The sequence below is a fragment of the Nicotiana tabacum genome, chromosome 22 (genome assembly GCF_000715075.1).
Source record: "Nicotiana tabacum cultivar K326 chromosome 22, ASM71507v2, whole genome shotgun sequence".
Classification (NCBI taxonomy): Eukaryota; Viridiplantae; Streptophyta; class Magnoliopsida; order Solanales; family Solanaceae; genus Nicotiana; species Nicotiana tabacum.
This window is the reverse complement of record NC_134101.1, coordinates 65,352,786-65,375,181: the sequence shown is the minus strand read 5'-3', so window position 1 is coordinate 65,375,181 and position 22,396 is coordinate 65,352,786. Positions and strand designations below refer to the sequence as shown.

General features: G+C 36.6%; 2 protein-coding genes and 1 non-coding gene across 5 annotated transcripts; 2 read left to right on the top strand and 1 right to left on the bottom strand.

Annotated features, from left to right (window-relative positions):
• The first annotated feature begins 1,454 nt into the window (after positions 1 to 1,454).
• On the top strand, positions 1,455 to 4,420 carry LOC107820586 (ankyrin repeat-containing protein At5g02620-like). The gene is made up of 4 exons (XM_016646895.2): positions 1,455 to 1,602; positions 1,864 to 2,443; positions 2,533 to 2,942; positions 3,522 to 4,420. Exons 2-4 carry the CDS (start codon positions 2,125 to 2,127, stop codon positions 4,398 to 4,400), a joined length of 1,608 nt encoding a protein of 535 aa, XP_016502381.1. The 5' UTR covers positions 1,455 to 1,602; positions 1,864 to 2,124; the 3' UTR covers positions 4,401 to 4,420.
• Positions 4,421 to 5,352: 932 nt separating this feature from the next.
• LOC107820585 (putative NOT transcription complex subunit VIP2) lies at positions 5,353 to 17,749 on the bottom strand. 3 transcript variants are annotated; one of them, XM_075244728.1, is made up of 15 exons: positions 17,522 to 17,651; positions 14,353 to 14,483; positions 13,761 to 13,905; positions 11,098 to 11,206; positions 10,847 to 11,025; positions 10,076 to 10,454; positions 8,491 to 8,700; positions 8,318 to 8,401; positions 7,578 to 7,666; positions 7,289 to 7,474; positions 6,309 to 6,731; positions 6,176 to 6,228; positions 6,051 to 6,092; positions 5,701 to 5,845; positions 5,353 to 5,616 (listed from the first exon to the last, which is right to left on the bottom strand). In XM_075244728.1, exons 3-15 carry the CDS (start codon positions 13,776 to 13,778, stop codon positions 5,557 to 5,559), a joined length of 1,977 nt encoding a protein of 658 aa, XP_075100829.1. In that variant the 5' UTR covers positions 13,779 to 13,905; positions 14,353 to 14,483; positions 17,522 to 17,651; the 3' UTR covers positions 5,353 to 5,556. The 3 variants fall into 3 exon arrangements, with proteins under 3 accessions (XP_075100829.1, XP_075100828.1, XP_016502379.1); XM_075244727.1 differs by having other exon boundaries at positions 14,353 to 14,439; positions 17,522 to 17,643; XM_016646893.2 differs by lacking the exon at positions 14,353 to 14,483 and having other exon boundaries at positions 17,522 to 17,749.
• LOC142176914 (small nucleolar RNA snoR35) lies at positions 11,098 to 11,178 on the top strand. Its single transcript, XR_012705717.1, has one exon. It is a non-coding gene; the product is annotated as a small nucleolar RNA snoR35 (small nucleolar RNA).
• Positions 17,750 to 22,396: the final 4,647 nt, after the last annotated feature.

Genomic DNA, 22,396 nt, shown 5'->3' with positions numbered 1-22,396 from the left:
ATCACTAAGGAAAACAAACATTTTCTTGCTTTTGATGTCCCCAAAATTATGAGTTGATTTGAACATTCATCATCCGATATTAGAAGTTTTTTTATTTCTTTAATTCCTTGTTATTTTATTTTTATTTTGATTAACTGCTGAGTTTATCACAATCACTAATAAATGAAAGCAATCACTCTTAGCTAAGACTTTACTTTATTAAAATCTACTTCTTCAACTCTTCAATTTAATATCAAGTTTAGTACTAGGTAAGGTTTATTCGGAATTTTTAAATTTATTAGATTATTAGCAATTATAAGTGATAATTGACATATCTATTTTTATATAAATAATACTTCGATTATTGATTTGAGAGACAATTATCACAATAAACTATTAAAAAAATATTACCTGCTAAATTAATGTTGAGAAAATCCTCAAAGGCGCCTCGCTATCCAAGTTCCATAATATAAACAAATTAATGAGATTTGAGATGGATATGCTCTCTGCTTTAGGATGTTTGTCTGCATGAAGTCCATTAAACAAAGAAATTAATTATTTTTTATTTTATTTTTTGGGAAAAACTGAATAAGTAACATCCGAGTTGGCTACTTTTGGACATGATTAGGAATTTAGGATGATGAAATTTGTATTATTAGTGAATATCATTCACAATTGATAAATGAATTATTCGAGAGAAGATAAAATTAATCAAGCACGTAGTCGTCTTGCATTGCCATAAAAGATTGTTTTACGTTCATTTTGTTCCAAATGTACAGTTTCGATTTACAGTACTCATAACTTTCTCTACTTTGTTGTTAATCGTGAAAACTAAAAGTAAAAATAAAAATGTGTAAAAGGGTCATTTCTCTGGGAAAAAATAATAATAATAATAATAATGACGGTTGTGGCTTTGGTTCTACCCCCAATCACCAGCGCCATTAGGTTTTTTGTTCTTTACTGTTTTATCTTAAGTTACTTACAAAATAACCACCATATACGGAAACTCTACCTAGTTTTCTTTCAATAACAGTATATGACAAAATCTACATTCTAAGGTTTTAGTAACCAATCTAGTTGCTGCGTAAAATAACTAATTTGAGTTTAAAATAACTAATTTTTGTTTAAAATAGATTAAACTTTGATCATTTTCATAGTTATTCGATCTTGCACAATTATTATTTAGAGTTTAAGTTGGTCGATTCATATTAAAAGAACAAGTCCAGTTGATGAAATTGTAAAATAAAGGAAAAAATTATGTACTATAGAAAATTATAACTAAAGGGATTATCCACGTAATTAAGCACAATTTTAAGTTTTGATTCTCAATATATAAAGTTTCAATCCATCACCATTCATCTTCATCATCACTAACTTTACAAAAGTGGCATCCTTTTGGTTCTTCAGAGTTGTGTCTCCCATATTATATTAACATACAAGTTTGTGTGTTGCATTTGCATACATGTGACTTTAATGTTCTACTATTTGTGCCTTTTTTCTCAACTTGTTCAAATAATATCAACCGAAAAACTCTAGAGCTTTTCTTCCATCTCTGATAACCAATAAACAGGTTATTTTCATCATATACACCTCTTTATACTGTGGAAGTTTCTTCATATCCAGGTACATGTTATTGTCTTTTGCTTTATGTAAATGACATTCTTTTTAGGTGTAATGCATTAAAGAAGAAGGACAACTGGACAAGACAATAGGAATAATTAGCTATATAGGAGTATAAAACAAATAGAGAGCAGATGTTCAGTTTCCTCTAATTGTGGCTACTGTAGAATGATGATTAGCTAAAGGGTAAAGAGTGATAATTTTAATGAATGATGTTCTTCTTATGGAAAAACATAATCAAGAATTTGTTGTTGTTGTTAGCAGGGCACTGATTTCTGCAAAAACCTGAAATAGAAGGTGGGAATGAAATTCAAGATTATGCCTTTTGAAGAATCCAACAGTATATGATTGTCATAAGGTGCTTCAGGTTGATAAAAATTTCATCTTTTGGTTTCTGAATCTCTCTTAGTGTTGAGAATGCTATTGCTGATCTGGGTGTTTGAGGGAAAGAAGAAAATGATTTTGGTTAACGATTAGCATTTTTAGGCCAAAGGGTGGATTTTTGGAGAAATTGTATAGAGGAATATGGAGGCATCTATGCCCTCGAAAACGATGAAGAAACAGTTAACGGGGAAACGTGAGGACACTGTCTTGCATTCATTGGCTAGAGCAGGAAATCTTGTTGAAATAAGAGAGATTATCGATAAAACGGGAAAGGAAGAATTGGAAGAGCTGTTGATAAAGCAAAATTCAGCTGGAGAGACCCCTTTGTATGTTTCAGCAGAATATGGTTATTATGAGTTAGTTAAGGAGATGATCAAGTACTATGATCTTGTTTCTGCTGGAATCAAAGCAAGGAACGGATTTGATGCGCTGCACATTGCTGCTAAACAAGGGGATTTGGGTATGTTGATGGCAGTATAAACAGCTCCATTTTGCTTCTCTATTTTCTGATTCTAGTTTTATAGATTTTTTTTTCCTAATGTGTTGCAGATGTGGTGAAGGTACTAATGGGAGCACATCCTGAGCTGTCAATGACTGTCGATAATGCAAATACAACAGCTTTGCATAGTGCAGCAAACCAAGGGCATATTGAGGTGGTGAATTATCTATTAGAAGCAGAGAAAAGTTTGGCCACTATTGCTAAAAGTAATGGGAAAACAGCACTTCATTCTGCTGCCAGAAATGGACATGTGCAGGTTGTGAAGGCCCTTTTGAATAAGGAGCGGGGAATTGCGAGCCGGATGGATAAGAAGGGGCAGACTGCTCTTCACATGGCTGTCAAAGGACAAAATCTTGAGGTTGTAGAGGAGCTGATTAGAGCAGATGCTAAGTCGATAAATATGGTCGACACAAAGGGCAATACAGCATTGCATATTGCAGCCCGGAAAGGAAGGGCTCAGGTATGCTGTTTTCTTGCCTATAGATTTTGTTGTTGTTTAGAGTCTTTGGAGTTAGTTTATTGACTTCGAGTCTAACTTTTATATATTGATAGTGTAGAAGGATTTTTTACACTATTAGGTTGGTAAAAGATAACTACAGATAATCGTCCATAAAAAGTGAGATCAGTAAGCTGAACAATAAGGCAGGTAACCTACCTAATAGTAATAGGTAAAAATACTTTACATTGTCATTGTATATTAGTTAAATCCCTTGACTTTTTGTGCACTTTTTCCTCTTTTCAAAGAGGATACTAGAAAATCAATGACTGGCTAGTGGATGCAGGATTTATTTGGTGAAATAATGATTATGACAAACAAATAAAAGATGAAACAGAATGTGTCAATGGGATGCGAATTTGGGATGCTTTTGTAGAAAAACTTGGTCATTTAGGGGTAATGGACAAAATTGATACTCTTCTCACCTCATGCACAACATCATGTGTAAATGAGCATAGGTTCTTGAAAAATGTTCATAAAAAGTTGTCAATGTAGTTAGGTCATTGCTGTGAAGTCACCTCATATTTGCTTTGAATTATGCAGATTGTTAAGTTGCTGCTTGGGCAGAAAGAGACGGACACTAAAGCTGTAAATAGGTCCAACGAAACAGCCATTGACACTGCAGAGAAAATGGGACAGGTCAATATTGCAGTCATCCTACAAGAATCAGGTGTACAAAGTATCCGAGCCATCAAACCTCAGGCAACAAATCCAGCAAGAGAGTTGAAGCAAACTGTTAGTGACATAAAACATGAAGTGCACTATCAAATGGAACATACACGACGGACAAGAAAACGTATACATGGCATTGCCAAACGCATAGATAAAATGCATGCTGAAGGCCTTAACAATGCTATTAATTCCACCACAGTTGTAGCTGTACTCATTGCCACAGTCGCCTATGCAGCGATTTTTTCTGTCCCGGGACAATACATAGAGTATGCAGAAGACATCCCACCAGGCCATTCCCTTGGAGAAGCAAATATAGCACCAAGCCCCTTATTTCTTATATTCTTTGTCCTCGACTCTATCGCCTTATTCATCTCTCTTGCAGTTGTGATTGTTCAGACATCAATCGTGGTGATCGAAAGCAAAGCAAAGAAGCAGATGATGGCTATCATAAACAAGCTTATGTGGTTGGCATGTGTGCTTATTTCAGTGGCTTTTTTGGCTCTATCGTTTGTTGTGGTAGGCAAGAATGAGAAGTGGCTGGCTGTTGTAGTCACTATAATAGGAACAATCATATTAGTTGCAACACTAGGTACACTGTGTTATTGGGTCATAATGCATCGGATAGAATCCTCAAACAAGAGGAACATCCGAAAGAACTCTCTGGCCAGCAGGTCCTTGTCCTGGTCAGCCTCAGTCATCTCTGATTCAGATGTTCTAAACAATGAATACAAGAAAATGTATGCTATCTAGAAAGACTTCCTTGTAAATCCTATCCTTCTTCTTGGGTACTGGCTTTACCTTCATGTGCACTCTTGAGTCAAAGGTAGTTGCTCTACTTCATGAAAATTTTTGTCAATCTTATGTTGGTGTTCAGAAAGCGCAATTTAACTTGTTCACTTCTGGATACAATCTGGAGCTGGCGTCCTACTAATAAGGAGGCAGGAGATTATAGGCTCTTACCACATTATCTGCACTCGTGTTTATACCAAACCAAAATTTATCACCTTACTGGTAATGTATTCTAACAATCGGGTTAAATTGCTTAATTTGGTGGAAACAGAACAAATATATCCCCTCTTACCCCGTCGTGTCTATTCCTGGAGAAGCCTTTACATGGGAAGACCGACTAGGAGTTCAAAAATGTGGAAGAAAATAAAGGCCTCAGCACAGGAACCATGGCCTCTTGCAGTCAAATTATCTACAGCGGATTTTTCTCTAGGATCCCCTTTTTTGCTTCTCTTCTTGAAGTAGAGATGGTACGCAGCAAGCAACTGTGACAACTTCAATCGCGAAGAGCCAATTAACCTCGAACCAGTTTACAATACAAAGCAAGGAGGAGAAGTATTTTGAGGCAAAGAAATTATGAGGATATCTACTATCAATTCTCATCTTATAAGCGTCATTTTGAGACTAGGCCTCGTACAGTTTTATGGATAACATGGCTTTATAACCTTCATAACTGGATAATTATGGAGCTTATAATGTTTGGGAAGGATCTGGGTCGTAGAGTGACAAAAGTACATTAAACTCTTTAACTTTTTTATCTTTTTCTTTTTCCTTTTCTGCAGGAATGACAAATTGGGTGGTTGAAGAATAAGCTATGTTTCATATTAAGCCAGTAAGGGACAAGTCATTCGTATGTCTACAGTTAACTCAAAAATGGCATTTCCACCGACAAAAAAGTTTGGTTCGACAGGGAAAATGGGAGAATTATTCCGGAATATATTTCTTTTTGACTTGCAGCATCTAAAAGATACAACAGGTAAATCACCACCAACTGACAAAACATTACAGTAACAATGGCTGCCAAAAAAACCAATTGAGCAGAAAACTACAGGTGAGAGCTAGTTGACTCCTAGAAAATGGGATATGTGAAAAATGTACAACTATAAGCTGAACAGAATCGTTAGTGCTGAGGTAGAACAGGTCTTTTTTCCAACATCTCATAGTGGAGCACAAAATTATCCTGCAGAGAATTGCAGAAAAATCAGAAAACTAGAACCTCAATCGAACAATTACATAAATTCAAAAAGTAGAACGAAATCCATACCTTGCGGATTGTTTCCCATGTGTTTGGATCAAAACATATATAAGATCCTCTCTCATAGGCGTTGGTCTTGACAAGAGGCTCCATGTTGGCGACCCTCATAAACCATAATCGATGTTCTCTGTGGTAAAACCAGCCCCGATTATACCTGTATGAAATAATGCAAATGGTTATCAAGTATATTCAACATCCACAAATGGTTATCAAGAACTGAAGCAAGTCAAACATCCACAAATAGGTTAGTAATTTTGTATGCGGATCCCAAGAAGCAATAGAAAGCTAAATTGCTATTAGGAATTACAACAGAACAAAATAGCACCCTATAAACCAATTTCATAGAAAAGAGAGCATACAATTCATTAGCAGCATATAATTGGGCTTCATCCTTTGGCATGCTGCAAAGAACAACAGATTGATTTATTTCTAGATTCAAATTTTATGGCCAAGAAAACTAGACTTGCTTGTGAGAGAGACTTGCCTGTAGAAAATGTAAAATAAAGTGTCTAACTGAAACTTGGAGAAGTATGCTTGCTGGAGCCAATTCAAATGTGTTAGTAGATTTGAAGAAGGGCAATCGAATGAAGATAAACAAGAATATAAAGGTCACTCACATTTAGAGGAGGTGGTTGCTTGGCATAATAACATTGCGGTACAGTAAATTCTGGATCACCCTTGGCAGGCTCATCAGACCATGGGGAACCAAATGCCTTGTGTAAATTTTCGGTAGAGTTCAAATTCAATCCAAGAGTTGTTAGATCAATTCCAAGTGCAAGAGAAGTCAGATCCGGATCGCTCATCCTTATTACACTTAGCAAACCAAGCATACCAAAAGGGTCAGGGGCAGCTTGGGCCTGCATGGATTTCATGCCCTGATCCCTGTACGACTGACCTAAAGCAGACATTTGCTGCAGTCGAAATTGGGATTGACTCTGATGTTGTTGATACTGCTGGATAAGCTGATCGTAAGAGCCAATACCAGAAACAGCACTTGGAGAATTAAGAGGCCGTAACCCGATACCAGGAGGTCCACCAGACTGAATCAAATACAGTGAAAAGCGAGTAAAGTATCACTTAAAGCTGTATGAGTATGGACCTTATAGCATGCACTACAAATTACATATAATATAGAAAAAACTTCTTCAGCATAATACTAGCAAAACTCTAGCTTTTCCATGTCACAACTCAACTCAGTCATGCTTCAGAAGAAGATAGCTCTTCTGATAAAATCGCATTTTTGGTTTGGAATAGCCACTATCGTACAAGTACTCAGAAGAATACACATACTTCTCCACAGTTTGAAGAACACAAAAGGCAACAAAGGAATACCAACCTCAACTACCCCACCCCCCAAACCCCACCCGACCCAAACAAGAATAAATAAATAAAAGAAACCTCCAAACAGAAATAGGTAAGGGGAAAACATGGTTTATTTTTTTTAAAAGGAATGGAAATCTCCAACACAGGAGGGCTTCTCTCTTCATGCAGAGTGCATGTGATACATATCTCACCTCAATAGCACCCCAAAATATAAAGAGAAAGACAAACGGAAAAAAATGAAACAAATAAGAGCAAAAATGTAAGAGTAATGCACCTGTTGGTGATAACTGGAGTGCGATGATGAGAAGACATCTGAACCATGTAAATGTAGTGGATCCTGGTTGTTAACACTTGAAAAAGAGAGACCACTATTACTCACTGATGGGGCATGTTGCTGTTGCTGCTGTGAGCGAAGTGATGAGTATGTCCCTCCCAAGTTAAAGCCACCAGATCTGCCCATCTGTGCATTAGTTTATGAGAGATTGAGGGCAGAGTCATGAGGCTAAAAGCATTTACTAGTAATCACAACATTTAAAATAGTAATCCAGTATTTTTGTGTTTACAGAGAAGTGCTGCTGCTGCATCATAGAAAGAGTATTATCATGGAGTTGTTCTTTCTGGTGTAGATCCATACCATAATCAGCATTGCCACCTAAGCAAACACGAGAGCAATTGCATTTAGTAGACTCTAACATGCAAGAGCAAATAGGAACATTTCCACGCATAAAGCAAGACAAAAATATAAAAGAAACAACTACGGAATAAAGCCCCATAAGCATGCTGAAACATAATTCCTAGCGCTCCCCCCAGGAGAAAAAAGAAAGCTATACACCAAATAAAGCCCAGGACGAGTGAACAAGTTTAGCTGGTGGGGTGCGACATCAACCGGTCATACTAGGAATTGAGAATTCAGATCCACTAACACTACGTTTGTTTCAAGGGAGGGGATGAAAGGGCAAAGGGAAAGCGCTTTGGTTGACTTACCTACTCCGAAGTATTTGTCATTCATTTCACGCTGACTGGTGCAACTTTAAGGGGAGTAAATCAGATACCTTTGCTCTCCACCCAATTAAAGAAATGAAAAGGCTCGCGGAGAGGGGTATGCACCCTTCTACTTTCACTTTCCCTGGTAGGTTGTTTCTTAACAAAACAGCGAAATGACTCATATCCCTCTATTTCCGTCCTCCCACCCTTGCTTTTTTGACCCCACCGAACAAATTGTCATACAAAGTTATATATGCTGAGTGATTTATCAACGAACTTAAGAAAGCATGAAAAGAGCTTTGTGCATGCATATAAGCACCTTTAAATCCTGGCAAGGCCGGAAAATCTTCATTTTGAATGCTGAATTCCTGATTTTGTTGAACAATTTGTTTTCGCAGTGAACCTGAGATTGTTCCTTCCTCAGTATTCTGAATGAATTGTCAAATAAAATCACTTACGCAGAATATCAGGAAGGAAAGGCACTTTGATTACCCAATTGTCCTTGAGGCCCTCCAGCAGAACTAGGTCGACTGCTTAGCTGAGGGAAATCGTTTATATCAAATGGAGATCCATCACTTGAATTCAGATCATTCAGCATTCCCATAGAATTAAGGTTGCCGACTGCTTGGATATGGTTCTGAGATAGTGGACCACCAGCAGGAGGATATGAATTACCTAACATAGACATTACCTGCGGAGAGGCTGAATGCAGATGGTACCGTTAGCATAGACGATAGATCGACCTACAACATAATATATATCGTAGGTGCCTAGTTCGCCTTAAAATCTACAAATAACAACTTTATGCAGAATCAATGGCAAAAGCAGCTAAAAGTAAGTACCATCAAAGCATATTTACATACTGAATTTAAACAAATCAAATAATAATGTGCCTCTTAAATACTGAGGAAGTCCTAGAAAAGCGAGGTCAATGGTGGGAAAAAAATCAAAAACATGTGAAATGAAGAGCACAAAATCAACAGTTCAAGGTTCAAATAGCCAATAGCTTTAAAAGGAGGTTACTGAAGAACAAAGCGGAAACAGTATAAATTTTAACACTAGCTTTAAAAAAATCAGCCTTATTTGAAACTACTTTTTAGAGTTTAAAAAAAAAGAAGAAAAGGTTAAAAAGGATTCTCCCTCAATTAGTGCCACATAAGCCACCCAGCCTCTGTAAATAAACAATTGAATATGGATAATCTCAGTTTGCTTTATAAACCCAAAAAAGGAATTACTCCCCTCAGTTTTTAGCTTGAGGTACATAAATTACCCAGCCGCTGTAAATATAAACATAACCTCCCATAAATGCATACATATCCTTCTCAACATTATGTAAAATAAGGTGAAAATGCATATTTTCAATCCAAATGTACATATTTGGCATATTGAACATAAATACACCAATTATTTCCCTCTTCCCTTATTCCTCTTCTTTCCTCCGTCCTCCCAATTAGTGCTACGCAGTAAAGGTGAAAACGGGGGTAGGAGAGGGCAACTCTTATATTATTTTTGTTCAACTTCTCCATGTTTTCAACTTTTTCTTCTGTCATATGTTGAAATGGGTCGTTTTGGCTGCTGTGTTTTTTAAGGAAAGTAAGGTTAGAACCAATCCTACTTTCGAAGGTGGAATGAGGTGGTTATGTATATACTTTCCAAGGTCAAGACATCCATCACAAACCCAAAGCTAAGGGAGATGATTCACATTTGACCCCACCCCCACCCCCCCAAAAAAGGGAATAAAAGACTGTTTGCCTGGAAAAACTTCTACCTATAACCAACTATCAGCAAAGAATATCCTCTTCATATTTCAAGTTAAAGCTACATAGAAATTTTCAGTTCACAAAATTTAGAAAATAGGACCAAAAAAGATATGTAAAGAAATTTACTAAAAATTTTAAACGTCTATATTTCAAATTAGGTACTGCATTCAAGAAAGAACGAAACTAGCTAAGCCTCTGTAAAGTATGAAAATAACGTCAGTAAATGTTTTGGATATTAAAACAAAGAACAGACAGCAAGATAGAGAAACTAACAAAACAAAAAGAAGAGAAACTATCAGCATTTCAGGTTAATTTACCTTGCTGGAGGACACCACTCATTAGCCTATTAGATCCTTGAACATTTAAATTTCCAGAACCACTGTTCGCAGTCAAATTTAGTCTAGAAGCAAGACCAGGCACAGACAATCCTGCACCAGAGCTGATGCTTCTCCCAATGTTGCCTCCAACTATATTTCCAACTGAGTTTGACATCCTTGGACCAGCATTTCCCAAAATTGGGGACATGCCAAGGCCTGGAACAGAGCTTCGATTACCAATTGCTGCAGAGGTTGGCAGAATTCCAGGAATAGAACCCCCAACGCCATTAGTGTTACTACTATATCCCGCGTTACCAACAACACTCATACCACCTCTACTTGTCATGCTGGAATGACCATGAGAACTTCCCTGGGATATCTGCAACAGAGATATGCAATGCAATGAAAGTTGAGCCTCTAGAGTTTGTTAGCCTGCTGTGAATAAAGAATGAGAAAAGAGAAGGAAAAAAACAGAAGCAGGAAGATCTCGAAAGCTAATTGTAGTCAATGCTTGAAATGGTTTAAGCTAATAGTAGCATGTCTCTCAAGATCTTCTCTAAAAACTCCATTTCCTAAATCAAATTACAACATTTCAAAATCAAAACTTCTTCCCAATTTTTCAGAAATATTTCTCCAACATCTCACATTAAGTGCAAACCGAGGGAGAGAAACCAAACCGAGAAAGTAACAACAATTACCACCTTAGAGAGAGTTTTTCTATTATTTTTCCATTATTCTCCTGAACAAAAAAAGAAATAGAAATAGACAAACCTGTGAAAGGGCTACCGGAATATTATTTGATGCAAAACGACCACTAGAGAGGCTATTTCCAGATTGCTGGACACCACTTGAAGGGACATTATTTATTGTTGTGTTTCTTGAACCAAGTGTACCCGACATGTTAGGAACATTAAAACTCCCATGCATGTTATGAAGGCCCTGAATATTTCCTGCGACGAAGAAGTTTGCTAGTACATTTGCTTCAAAATCAGAAAGTAAGAACATTACAGAAAACAACTCACCAGAGTGATGATAAAGAGGGGAAGCTGCACCAGATTGAGGAGAGAAAGATGAAGGAAATGAGCGTCCGGTGTTGTCAGGAAGATTTGACGCTGACCCGTTTAGAGATGACTACAATTAAATCAAAAATAATTAAGCATGAACTACTAAACATTATAGCAGTTCAGCAACACCCATTTCATGCATCAATGAGCCATCTAAAACGGATGCAAACAAGAATATCTAGTTTATCAGTCAAAAAGAACAAGTCATACATAGAACAAGAGGTCTATGAAGCTTTGAAGTTCCATTATGCGACCATAATGGACGAAAGGTCAAACTTTGACCAATGTTCAATAAGAGGTTGGAGTTCTCAGCTATGTTACGCGGACTCTGCAAAACGTTGTCGCAGCCGTGTCGGATCGTCAAAAAAAATGCATTAATTTTGGAGGATCCAACACACACCCAGCAACATTTTTAGAGACACCGAGCAACATAGGTTCTCAGTACTCATCTGGCACGACATGTTGATTCCTTGTAGCAGTGGCGTAAGGGACTTTTCGTAAGCGGTGTCACCATTTTATAATGGAACAATACACAAATCTCTATATTAAAGAAAGAAAAAAAGTATAACTCAAATTATATGAATAAAGCACAACTCAATCATATTACAACTCTTCTTCAAAAAAAAATTATTTTTTGAAATGTATTCAAAATAACCTCACTAGAAATATACTAAATGTACTTTCTGTTCTATAAAAAGCACCAAACAATCACTCAAAAACTCATAATTAATCTGCGAAATTGTTCTTAATTGGTATCATCGCCAAGGAGAAAGTGAAGGAAAAGAAAAAATTAGCAGACCAACATATGGAAGCAGCAACATCCTTTAGAACTCGAAGCTTTTAAATAATTTTTTGTTTCCGGCATTTGGTTATTGACCCATTGGTTTCTTTTGTTTAACACTTACAGATCAATGGTTCAAAACCAGCTGGAAAGTATTTTATTTATATTATCAAAAATTTAAAACAGAAAATGCTGCTTATTTATATTATCAAAAATTTAAAACAGAAAACGCTGCCACGGAGCTTTGAACCCATGATATATCCTAGAAAACTAGGGCGCTTGACCAAACGAGCTACTTACCTGGTTATGTCAAGCAGGGTCACTTCAATCAATTTATACATGTTTTAGCTTCTGCATTTTAATTATTATAAGTATTTAGTAAAATTTTCTGACGAAGCGGTAATCTCCTGCTATGTGCGGGAAAGGGAGAAGGGACAGATCACTTTGGATCTATTGCATTCTAACAAAATTGTGATTTCTTCAAAAAATTATGTTGGAATAAAAAAATTTTGCTCCCCAAAGATGGTTAGATGAGATAACTAAACCACGTCCTAAGAAGATACGAATACCTTGGTTCAAAGGATCCCGAGTGACGGCCAGATCTTTACTGATGTTTATTGGGGGAGACCTAAATGGACATATGGGTAGATATAGTGACAGATCCAACCTAATATATTGGACTATGATTATCGTGCTAGGAATGAAGAAGGAAACACTATTTCAAAGTTTGTATCACCTTGTGATTTAGCTTTAGCTATACCTATTGTAAAAAAGGAAATCACATGGAAAAATATTTGTGTGAGGTAACCATAACCAAATTAATTCCATCCTTATCAGAAATAAATGACATGGTCAAATTTAAGGACCGCATTGATATACCAGAAGAAGTTTTAACAACCAAACACAAACTAATTTACATGGATGTGAAGCAAAAGAGTGAGCGAAAAAGAAAACTGAGATGAACGGCATGCAACCGAAAATTCAATAGTGGACACTAAAAAGCACAAACCAAGTAGCATTTATGGACAAACAATAGAGAGAGGGAGTCTGGGACTTAAAAGCTAATGAATTATAAGGAAATGTCAAGTTGAATTGAGAGAGTAACAAGTGAAGTTCTAGGTGTGTAAAGGCCTACGACCATGACTATAATGATCTTTGTGATAGAATGAGGAAATAAAGAACTATTAAAGCGGGACTACGGGAAGTTAACAACAGCACAAGAATCCTTTGAAGAATGTAAGGAAGTTAACAAAGAGGCTAATAAGGCTATTAGCAAAACTTGAGGTAAACACATATACAGCTTGTACCAAAGCTCGGACACAAAAAAGGGGAGATAAGCTAGCATGATCGAGAGAAAGGATAAAAACCTGACCTAGGTTAAATGTATGTATTAATATAATTCCCAACAAGTGTTGATAGGAGATGGCATCTTCTGATCAATTGCTCAACATAAATTAGGAGGATTAACTTTAAAGTATAACCTCAACTAATTCAGAATTGACGCATAATTTAGTTTTTGTAAAAGAGAATGGTGTAGCACTGGCAACAATATCTCCATTAAGCAACGAACATAGAGTGCAAGTTAACCAACTTAATAAACAAAATAAAACGTGCATCACAAGTAAAAATCTTAAAAATTGATATGACATATAAGAATCTTCACCCTCGCAGTGACAAGCAAATAGTTTTGAAAATCCAAGAGATAAGGTGGATAGACATGCTCAAATATGTTCTTCCAAACAGAGGAAAGTGATAAAAAAAATCCAACAGAAACCAGCAAATACAAGATCAGAACCCGAGTATCAAAAAGCTAATGAACATTATATAGAAAGATGAATACATTGAGTAACCCTGACATTGCAGAAATGTCAAGAGGGTCATGCAGAAAAATTTCCTTGGCATACAGCTGCTTCCCTTTTCCTTTTCTTCAGAAATGTTTTGGGAGAATAATTTTGAAGCCTTCCCAATGTGTAATTACCTATTATCTGTAAAGGAATATGATTGAATAGACAATCAAAAGATATTATTAGTCGTTACGGTCAAAATGATCGAAAGAATACAACATCATCACGTATTAAATGCAAAAATAGGAAAAAGAAAAACCAAAACCTTGAAACCTGCTGAGACATCCACCAAGCACATAGATACATACTCTTAAACATGCAGATAATAGAACACACAATGTTCACTAGTGGTAGCAAATGCCCGGATTGGATTGCATTTGGGCAAGTTGAAAATGGTTGAACAAAAATGGTTCATAACCTAATCAGCGCATATTTAAAGCGGGTCAAAGCCGATTGGGTGATTAACAGTTTGGGCCAAAACGGTTTGACCGATTTTATATAGGCGTGTGAGGAAAAAAATCTGTTCGCATTTTATACATTACTTTACAATAAATAGTTAAAATGGAACTGATATTCTGAATTACTCACACATTCTATTGAATTTCCATCACAACATTGGTTGGCTCAAACTCTTTCAATGTGCAAGAATTTTTACCAGCCATCTTGAAGATCCTTCTATTCCAAAAAAGAGATATGAACAGTGGATCATCGTCTTTACCCTAAAGTAGTTCATCGTTATAGTAAAAATCTACAGCAATCAATAAATCAAACACGAGCTCAATTTCACTAATTTTCTAGCAAAGAGAAAGAGAAATTAAGCAAATAAGGGAAGTCATTTAGAAAGGTACAACTCACTAACATTTAAAACATTGACTAGGGAAGATTCTTTCCATTTCTGTTGGTTTATGTATAAAAGGAAAAGTCGTATATTTTGGTAATGACATGCAAATAGAATTATGAGTAATGTAAAAAAGATACAGTTGATATAAATTATATTTCTCAGATTTTTAATTCTTCACAATCTTTTTTGTCATGCGACAATGCGACAAAGCATAATTACATATTCTACTACACAATTAGGTGCATCCAGTAGGTACCAAAATTACTATCTTTCCTTATTTTTTATCAGACTGAATATTGGGATCAATGCATATACTCAAGTAGTATCCACCATTAATTTTGTGCATTAATCTTTGGCAGAACTCTACTCTATTTATTTGAAATGAAGAAATTATCCCTGTCTAAGGCAATAATAGAAAGTCGGTTAAGATACTTGAATACGTCAACTGAAATGGCGAGGTCTCAATTTCACCCTCAAAGAAGACCAAAATTTGGCACTAGCAATTAACTCCAGGCTTCAGGACACTCTGCTTATACTTCTATGTACTTCATCTTTGGCTTCATTAGACAATGTCCCAAAGAGTGTGAGCGTAACAAGTGAAAGATTTTTTAGTGAGAACTTGACCTGTTTTCAATCCATTTCTAACCTGTATTCAACCCATTTTATTACGGGTAGAATATTGGTTACACCCATATTACACATATTTTAAATGGGCGAGTTGGATAAGAGTTTATTACGGGTGGATAGAGCAAGTCAACCAATTTGGGTATGAAGGCATTTGTTCTTCGGTTCCAACGAGAGAAACTCTACTGTATTAATTCAAAACGAAGAAATTGTCCTTGTCTATTGGAATAACAGAAAGTCACTTGAAATACTTGAACACATCAACTGAAAAGCGAGGTGTCAATTTCAGCCTCAAACGTAAATTTGGCACTGGCAATAGAACTCCATAGGTTTAGGTGGTTTCCCCAGTACAATCTATTCTATACGTCTATATACTTCATTTTGGCTTTATTAGGCAATATCCAAAATCATTGTGAACTTAACAAGTAGAGGTAAGGTCTGCGTACATTCTACCTTCCCCATACTCCACTTTGTGGTATTACACTGGGTTTTTTTTTTGTTGTTGTTGTTGTGAACTTAACAGGTGAATGGTTTCTTGGTGTGCACTTGACCAGTTTTCAAATTATTTTTAACCCAAACTGGACCTTTTTATTACGCGTTGAATACGGGATGACCAATATTTTAAATGACCGAGTTGGATACGGCTTTACTACGGATCTGTAGTGCAGGTCAAACAATTTTGGGTTAAAATTGCCAGCACTAGGTCCACGAAGAATTTGAAAAAGTTACCATCATCCTCCATAATGCCATGCTAGAATTTCGAAACTCACATAAAGTATTTGCATAGCTCGTGTTATTTTTTATGACGGTTGTCCGGACCAACTTGTGCGCACTTCGATTATTCCACTAATGCCTGCTACGTCCCACCAGTTGCAATCTATGCCCACTAAGAGAGTGTTTGACTAAGCTTATAAGGTGGTCAAACTAGCTTATAAGCACTTTTCGGCTTATCTACGCATTTGGTAAACACCAAAAGTGCTTATAAGTCAAGTGCTTATAAGTCAAGTGCTTATAAGCCAAAATAAGTCATAAGTTGGTCATCCCCAACTTATGACTTTTTAACTTATAAGCACTTTTAGTTTGACCAAAATTTTTACTATTTTGTCCATATTATTATTATTATATAATTCTGAAATACATTTATCTTAATAAAACTCTTTACTCTATTCTTCACTTTCACTCCATCATCTTTTCCCGGGCTTATTTCTCAGAAATATTGTCCACCATCATGAACAACAAAAAGCTCTTTATCGTCAACATAAATCAATCAAATTAATTTGAGTTAGAAAAATTCTATCTTCTGTAAATCGATTTTCTTCATCTCTTTGAAAATGTGGCTCTTTTGCATCATTCAAAATGCTATTGTGAAATATGAACTAAATTATTTATTTTTAATTGCATTGTGTTGGTAATGAAAATTGACGATGTAATAACGATCTTCTTAGTGTACTTTAGCTCACTGTTGCTAAAATAATATATACTTACTAAATATTAATTTAATCTAATCAATTTGGAACTAAAAGTAATCCATAAGTTAATTTATACTACAATCAATCTAGAATTTGAAATCTTGTATAAGTATACATTTATTAGTGTGAATAGTTTAAGGGGCATTTAAGTCATTACATCACAAGAAAATGCGTATCAGCACCTATTTACCAAACACTTTAACTGCTTATTATCAATTTCGGCACTTAAATCCAAACACTTATTTATTAAATCAGTTTCAGCACTTAATGCTTATCAGCCACTTTGAATCAGCTAAGCCAAACGGGCTCTAACGCTTAGGCAAATTGGAAGAAATCACCTGAGAACTGAGACTTCATGGTTCTCTTCCCACTTCATTGACCACTTCGGCCAAGGTCACACCCTTGGGTGCTATTTCGTGTTCATTAGCATCATGGAACAATCGAATAGGTGACTTTTACTCTCCTTATTTTTGTAACTAAATCTTTATATTATTTTTTACTAGGTAAAAAAGAAATAGCTTCATCTCATTTGCTTCAATTACATAAAAACAACGAGACATATCCACATCAATCAAAAGAACCTTAAATACACTTCTTCCACACTTATTTGCCTAAACCGGATGTAAATTGAAAAAGAAAAAGGAAAAATCATGCAAACAAGTAAAACTCTAAATACAAGTTACTAACAAGCCCAAACCCTAACATTTTTCTATACCAAAAAGCGATATACAAATCGACAGCTGTAAATATATGTAAAAAATACAATGGTAAGTTGATAAACATAGAGAGCGAGAAATGGTGTTAAGGAAAACAGAACTATTACCGCAGATCTGTGAGGAGATTGTAATGCGTCTACTGATCTTTGATGGTGATGAGAGTAGAGAGATGAAGATCGAAATGAAAAGGGGGCCGCTAAGAGATTTTAAACCCAAACTCCAAAAGCCCAAAGAGTTATTGCTTGCCCCGAACTCGAAGTCTCATCACTGTGGCGATTGGGAAGGAGACGCGTTTCACTGACTGACGTATCTCTCCTGTCCAATGTGATAAATACAAATAATCAAAGCTTTTTTTTTCTTTTTATTCTTTTAATAAAATGGAAAAAATGGATACATTTACTAAATTTGACTAATTAATCTATCTATACATTGTATTGTGTAAATCTAAATATAGATTATTGTAATTTGTAATATTATATATTGTGTTTTTATTTTAGTGGTGAATAAAAAACAAATCATATGCCAAGGTTCTTTTTAAAACATAAGAAAAAATGAGTATGTGGATAAAATGCCAATTAGGATTGAACTAATATCATCACGATTCAAATTGCAAGCGAATTTAATTGCAACTTAGATGATCTATCATAACAAGGTAATATTTCATAATGAACTACCAATAACTGATCCGCAAATGAAACTTTTTAATTAAAGATGTCAAAACTCTAAATTAACGCACGTAAACATGTGCCAAAATTCAAATAAAATAATACTAAATGATTGAAATAAAAATGACTAGATTGTTCAAGCAAGCTTGTAGATGTGAATGGCCAGAAATAGGAAGATAGGGGAGATCTAAGTTGGCAATAAAAGAAGATAACCAAACTAAAAGTGTTCTATATGCATAATAATAGGGCATTCAACAAGCATAAAAGATGACATAAGTACATTGTACATCTCTCGTACTAATACCCATAAAATATAGGAAATATGTGCATCTTCAAGCACATTACAATTTACATGCATGCCTTAATTCATTCATTATGAGTACCAGCTTAGTCTCCAGTTTGTTAGTGAGCTTTGCTATTCCAAATCAGCAGAGTGGAGAAGTTTTGCAGTACGTTCAAAAGGCAAGTAAACATCATAAGTATAATACATTATGTGTTGTAAAAGGTAAAGAAAAGATCATTTACATGGTCCTAAAAGGTGGCATAAACTTTAATATAGCCAATTACTCATAAATAACAGAGAAATTTAAATGGAAAACTATTTACAACATTTAATATAAATCTAGTGAGTTAAAAATGATGAGGTAAAGTTCATCAAAAGTCAGTGAACTAGGCCTAAACCAACTCACCTGAACAGATCTCAATTTAAATGTCTAATTGTCTTCCCTTCATACGATGTGGAACAAAGACTAGGTGAGTTGGTTTACTAGGTGATGCCGCAAAGAAAGCCATCTCTATTTGTTAATTACTAGGTGCTTAAAGCTTCATAATAAATCTGGCATATACAGTAGTCAAGAAATTTCGAGATATTTACTAAAATAACATTCCTTCTCCAACAGTACAACTATTATTATAAAAAAACTGAAGATTGAAGAATAAAAAGTTATGAACCTGTTGAAGAGTTGAAGATTAAAGAATGAAGGTAAAAAAAAATGAGGAAACTAGCAGTCACACTTGAGAGTCGTCGGCGTCGAGGTCGTGAAGTCGCCGTGACGTCGTCTCTATCGCACTCCCGTACTTAGGTTTCTCAGTTCTTACTTCTCTGAGTTCTCTTTCACAGCTGATCTCTTCAGTATATGTTAGGTTTCTAATTATTAATTCCTACAGTGAAGTGAAACTAGGGAAAGAGGGTAAGGAAGCTGGGCCTAGTCTTATTGGGTTGGGCTGGGCAGTGTAGAGATATAACATTAAAACTTAGGCTGGGCAGTATAGGTCCTACATGAAATTCTTTAAAAATTCGGTATTTTGGTATACCGAAATTTCAAGATCCTAATACCGAGGACCATACCGTTATACCAAAATAATAAAAATTTAATACCGAACTATTCCGAAATACCAAAAAAACCAAAACTGAAATACCAAATTAATTCGGTCTGGTTCGGAATTTGGTTTTTTAGATTTTATACCCATCCCTAGGAGCTAGTGTTGATGCACTGTAGGCTAGCTGTCCAGAATGAGGCACGTAAAGACCACGGCTCCCTGAAGCACTGTGGGACGCCTGAAGCGCTGAATGAAATGGTCTAGGAGGATGGCCTCTACCAAAGGTACCCCTGTTTCCATATGAAACACCACTGAAACTACCGGAATGACGAGGCCTCTTATCTGACACCGGCCCCCTCACCTGAGCACGAACTAACTCAATCCGTCTTGCAATATCTACGGCCTTCTAAAAAGAAATATCGCTCCCGGTCTCCTTGGACATCTAAAGCCTGATAGTGTAAGTGAGCCCATCAATAAATCTCCTCACTCTCTCCCTCTCAGTAGGAAGTAAGATAGTGGCATGGGGAGCTAGGTCTACAAATCGAGTCTCGTACTGGGTAACAGTCATACTACCCTATTGGAGACGCTCAAACTGCCTACGATACTCCTCTCTCAGGGTGACAGGAATGAACTTCTCTAGAAATAGTTGTGAGAACTAATCCCAAATAAGTACTAGTGACCTAGTTGGTCTAGTCAACATATAATCTCTCCACCATCTCCGAGAGGAACCAGTCATCTGAAATGATGCAAAATCGGCCCCATTGGTCTCAACTATACCCATGTTACGCAACACCTCATATCAAAAATTCATGTGGGCCCTCATAAGATGCACCACTGAAATGTATAGGAAAGAGCTTGGTAAACTTATCCAACCTCAACACAGCCTCAAAAGAAAAAACGGGCCTATCACCGGCCTGCGCCGCAACAACCGGCTGAACTACCGCAACTAGCGGGGCTGTTGGAGTTTGATACTGGGGAGCCACCTACTCCGGAGTATGAGTAGCGGGAGTCTGTGCTCCTCCCCTAGCCCGAGATACGGTTAGTGCCACCGGGAATGTACCGATCTAGGCCACACTCTCCATAAGGCCCACCAAACGAACTAGAGTGTCTTGAAGCACTGGAGTGGCTATGAACCCCTCTGAGACATGAGCTGGTTCGATAGGTACAGTCTGAGCTGGAACCTTCTCGAAATCCACCTGAGGCTCCACTGCGGGTGTTGCTGCTCGAGCTCTAGGCTGAGCTCTGCCTCTACCTCTGCCTTGGCCTCTGGCGTGACCTCAGCCTAGACCTCTGCCCCTAGTCGTAGCTGCCACAGGGGGCTCCAGCTCCTGTCCGACAGTAAATGCAGTGCGTGTTCTCGCCATCTGCGAGAGAACAAGAATAGAAGGGTTCAATCATCAATGATAGGATAAAAATCGCACGATAGAGTAAAAATGAAGTGATATTTTCCCTAAAACCCATAGCCTCAGGAAGATAAGTACAGACGTTTCCGCACCGATCCTCCAGACTCTACTAAGCTTGCTCGTGACTCGTGATACCTAGGTAATCTAGTACTCTGATACCAACTTGTCACGACCTGGAATTCCTACCTTCGGGACCGTGATGGCACCTAACATTTCACTTACTAGGCAAGCCAACGCTAGAATATTCTTAAGCCATTTTAAACAATTGATATAGTTGATGCCAACTAAACTGAAATAACTGATATGGAACTGAAATAAATTAGGAAAATCATAACAACCAAAAAATTTAAATACAACCCCGGATCTGGTATCCCAAGTGTACGAGCTAATATAATAGTACAGATAAAGGTCTGAATGAAAGTAAGTTGTCTGGAAAAAAATACACAGCTAAGATAAAGTAGAAGGGGACTTCAGGACTGCGAATACCAAGCAACTGTACCTCAAGTCTTCGTCTAATATTCAACCCGAGCAATCTATTGACCGCCACTGTGACCGACTACAAAATCTGCATAAAATATGTAGAGTGTAGTATGAGTACAACCTACCCAATGTATAGAGATTTAATATGTACAGTTGGGAGTGGACATGCGAAAGGGGGAAAATATATGATAACTACAACACGAATGACAACACAAGACAGTCAAATAAATCATCAACCAAAGAGGACAGATAACATATGGTATGAAGATGGCACAGCATCACCCTTCGTGCTTTTACTCTCATCCTTACCATAAAATAATGACATAAAGAGAAATGAAATGTCACGACATCACCCTTTCGTACTTTTACTCTCGATCTCACCATGTAACAATGAATAACTGATATGGATTGGCACGGCATCAGCCTTCGTATTTTAATTCTCTTCTTCACCATGTATTAATCAATAAATGAGGTAATGAAATGGTACGGTATCACCCTACATGCTTTAACACCCTCCCTTACCATGTAGTAGTGAATATAAATATTCGGGAGATAAATAATACAAAGGATGTACTTTACGTCAATTATGATTCCAAGATACCAAACCTCAACTTCCAAAATACTCAACCATTACAAATTAATCCATAAATACGGAAGGAACAATCAAATAAGTAATAATCTAATCTAAGCATGGATGTCATAATTAAAGAGGCAATAAATCACAAGGAAACAAGTTCTACCCGTATGCTTTAACCCAACCACGACGCATAAGTACTCATCACCTCACATATACGTTGTACCCACACATTAAACACGTAGTAAATAGGCAAACAAGTCCTAATCCCTCAAGTCAAGGTTAACAACGACACTTATCTCGCTCCAGAATATATTCAAAGCTTTACCGGGGCCTTTCTTCTAAAATCTGCCTCCAAACCAACCGACTCTAACCAAAATCGACTCAATAACATCAAATAAGGCTAGGAAATTCAATTACAATACATAAAGTTAAGATCTTTACACTTATTCCAAAAAGTCAACAAAAGTCAACCCCCGCCCCGCTTGGTTAAAACTCGAGATTTAGACTAAAACCCGATCACTCATTCACCCTCGAGCC

Coding starts and splice junctions, on each gene's coding strand:
- LOC107820586 (XM_016646895.2), top strand. CDS start 2,125: ATGGAGGCATCTATGCCCTCGAAAACGATGAAGAAACAGTTAACGGGG. Junction 2,444..2,532: donor TGCTAAACAAGGGGATTTGG/GTATGTTGATGG, acceptor AATGTGTTGCAG/ATGTGGTGAAGGTACTAATG. Junction 2,943..3,521: donor CCCGGAAAGGAAGGGCTCAG/GTATGCTGTTTT, acceptor TGAATTATGCAG/ATTGTTAAGTTGCTGCTTGG.
- LOC107820585 (XM_016646893.2), bottom strand. Junction 8,402..8,490: donor AGGGCCTCAAGGACAATTGG/GTAATCAAAGTG, acceptor GAACAATCTCAG/GTTCACTGCGAAAACAAATT. Junction 6,229..6,308: donor AGCAACCACCTCCTCTAAAT/GTGAGTGACCTT, acceptor AATTGGCTCCAG/CAAGCATACTTCTCCAAGTT.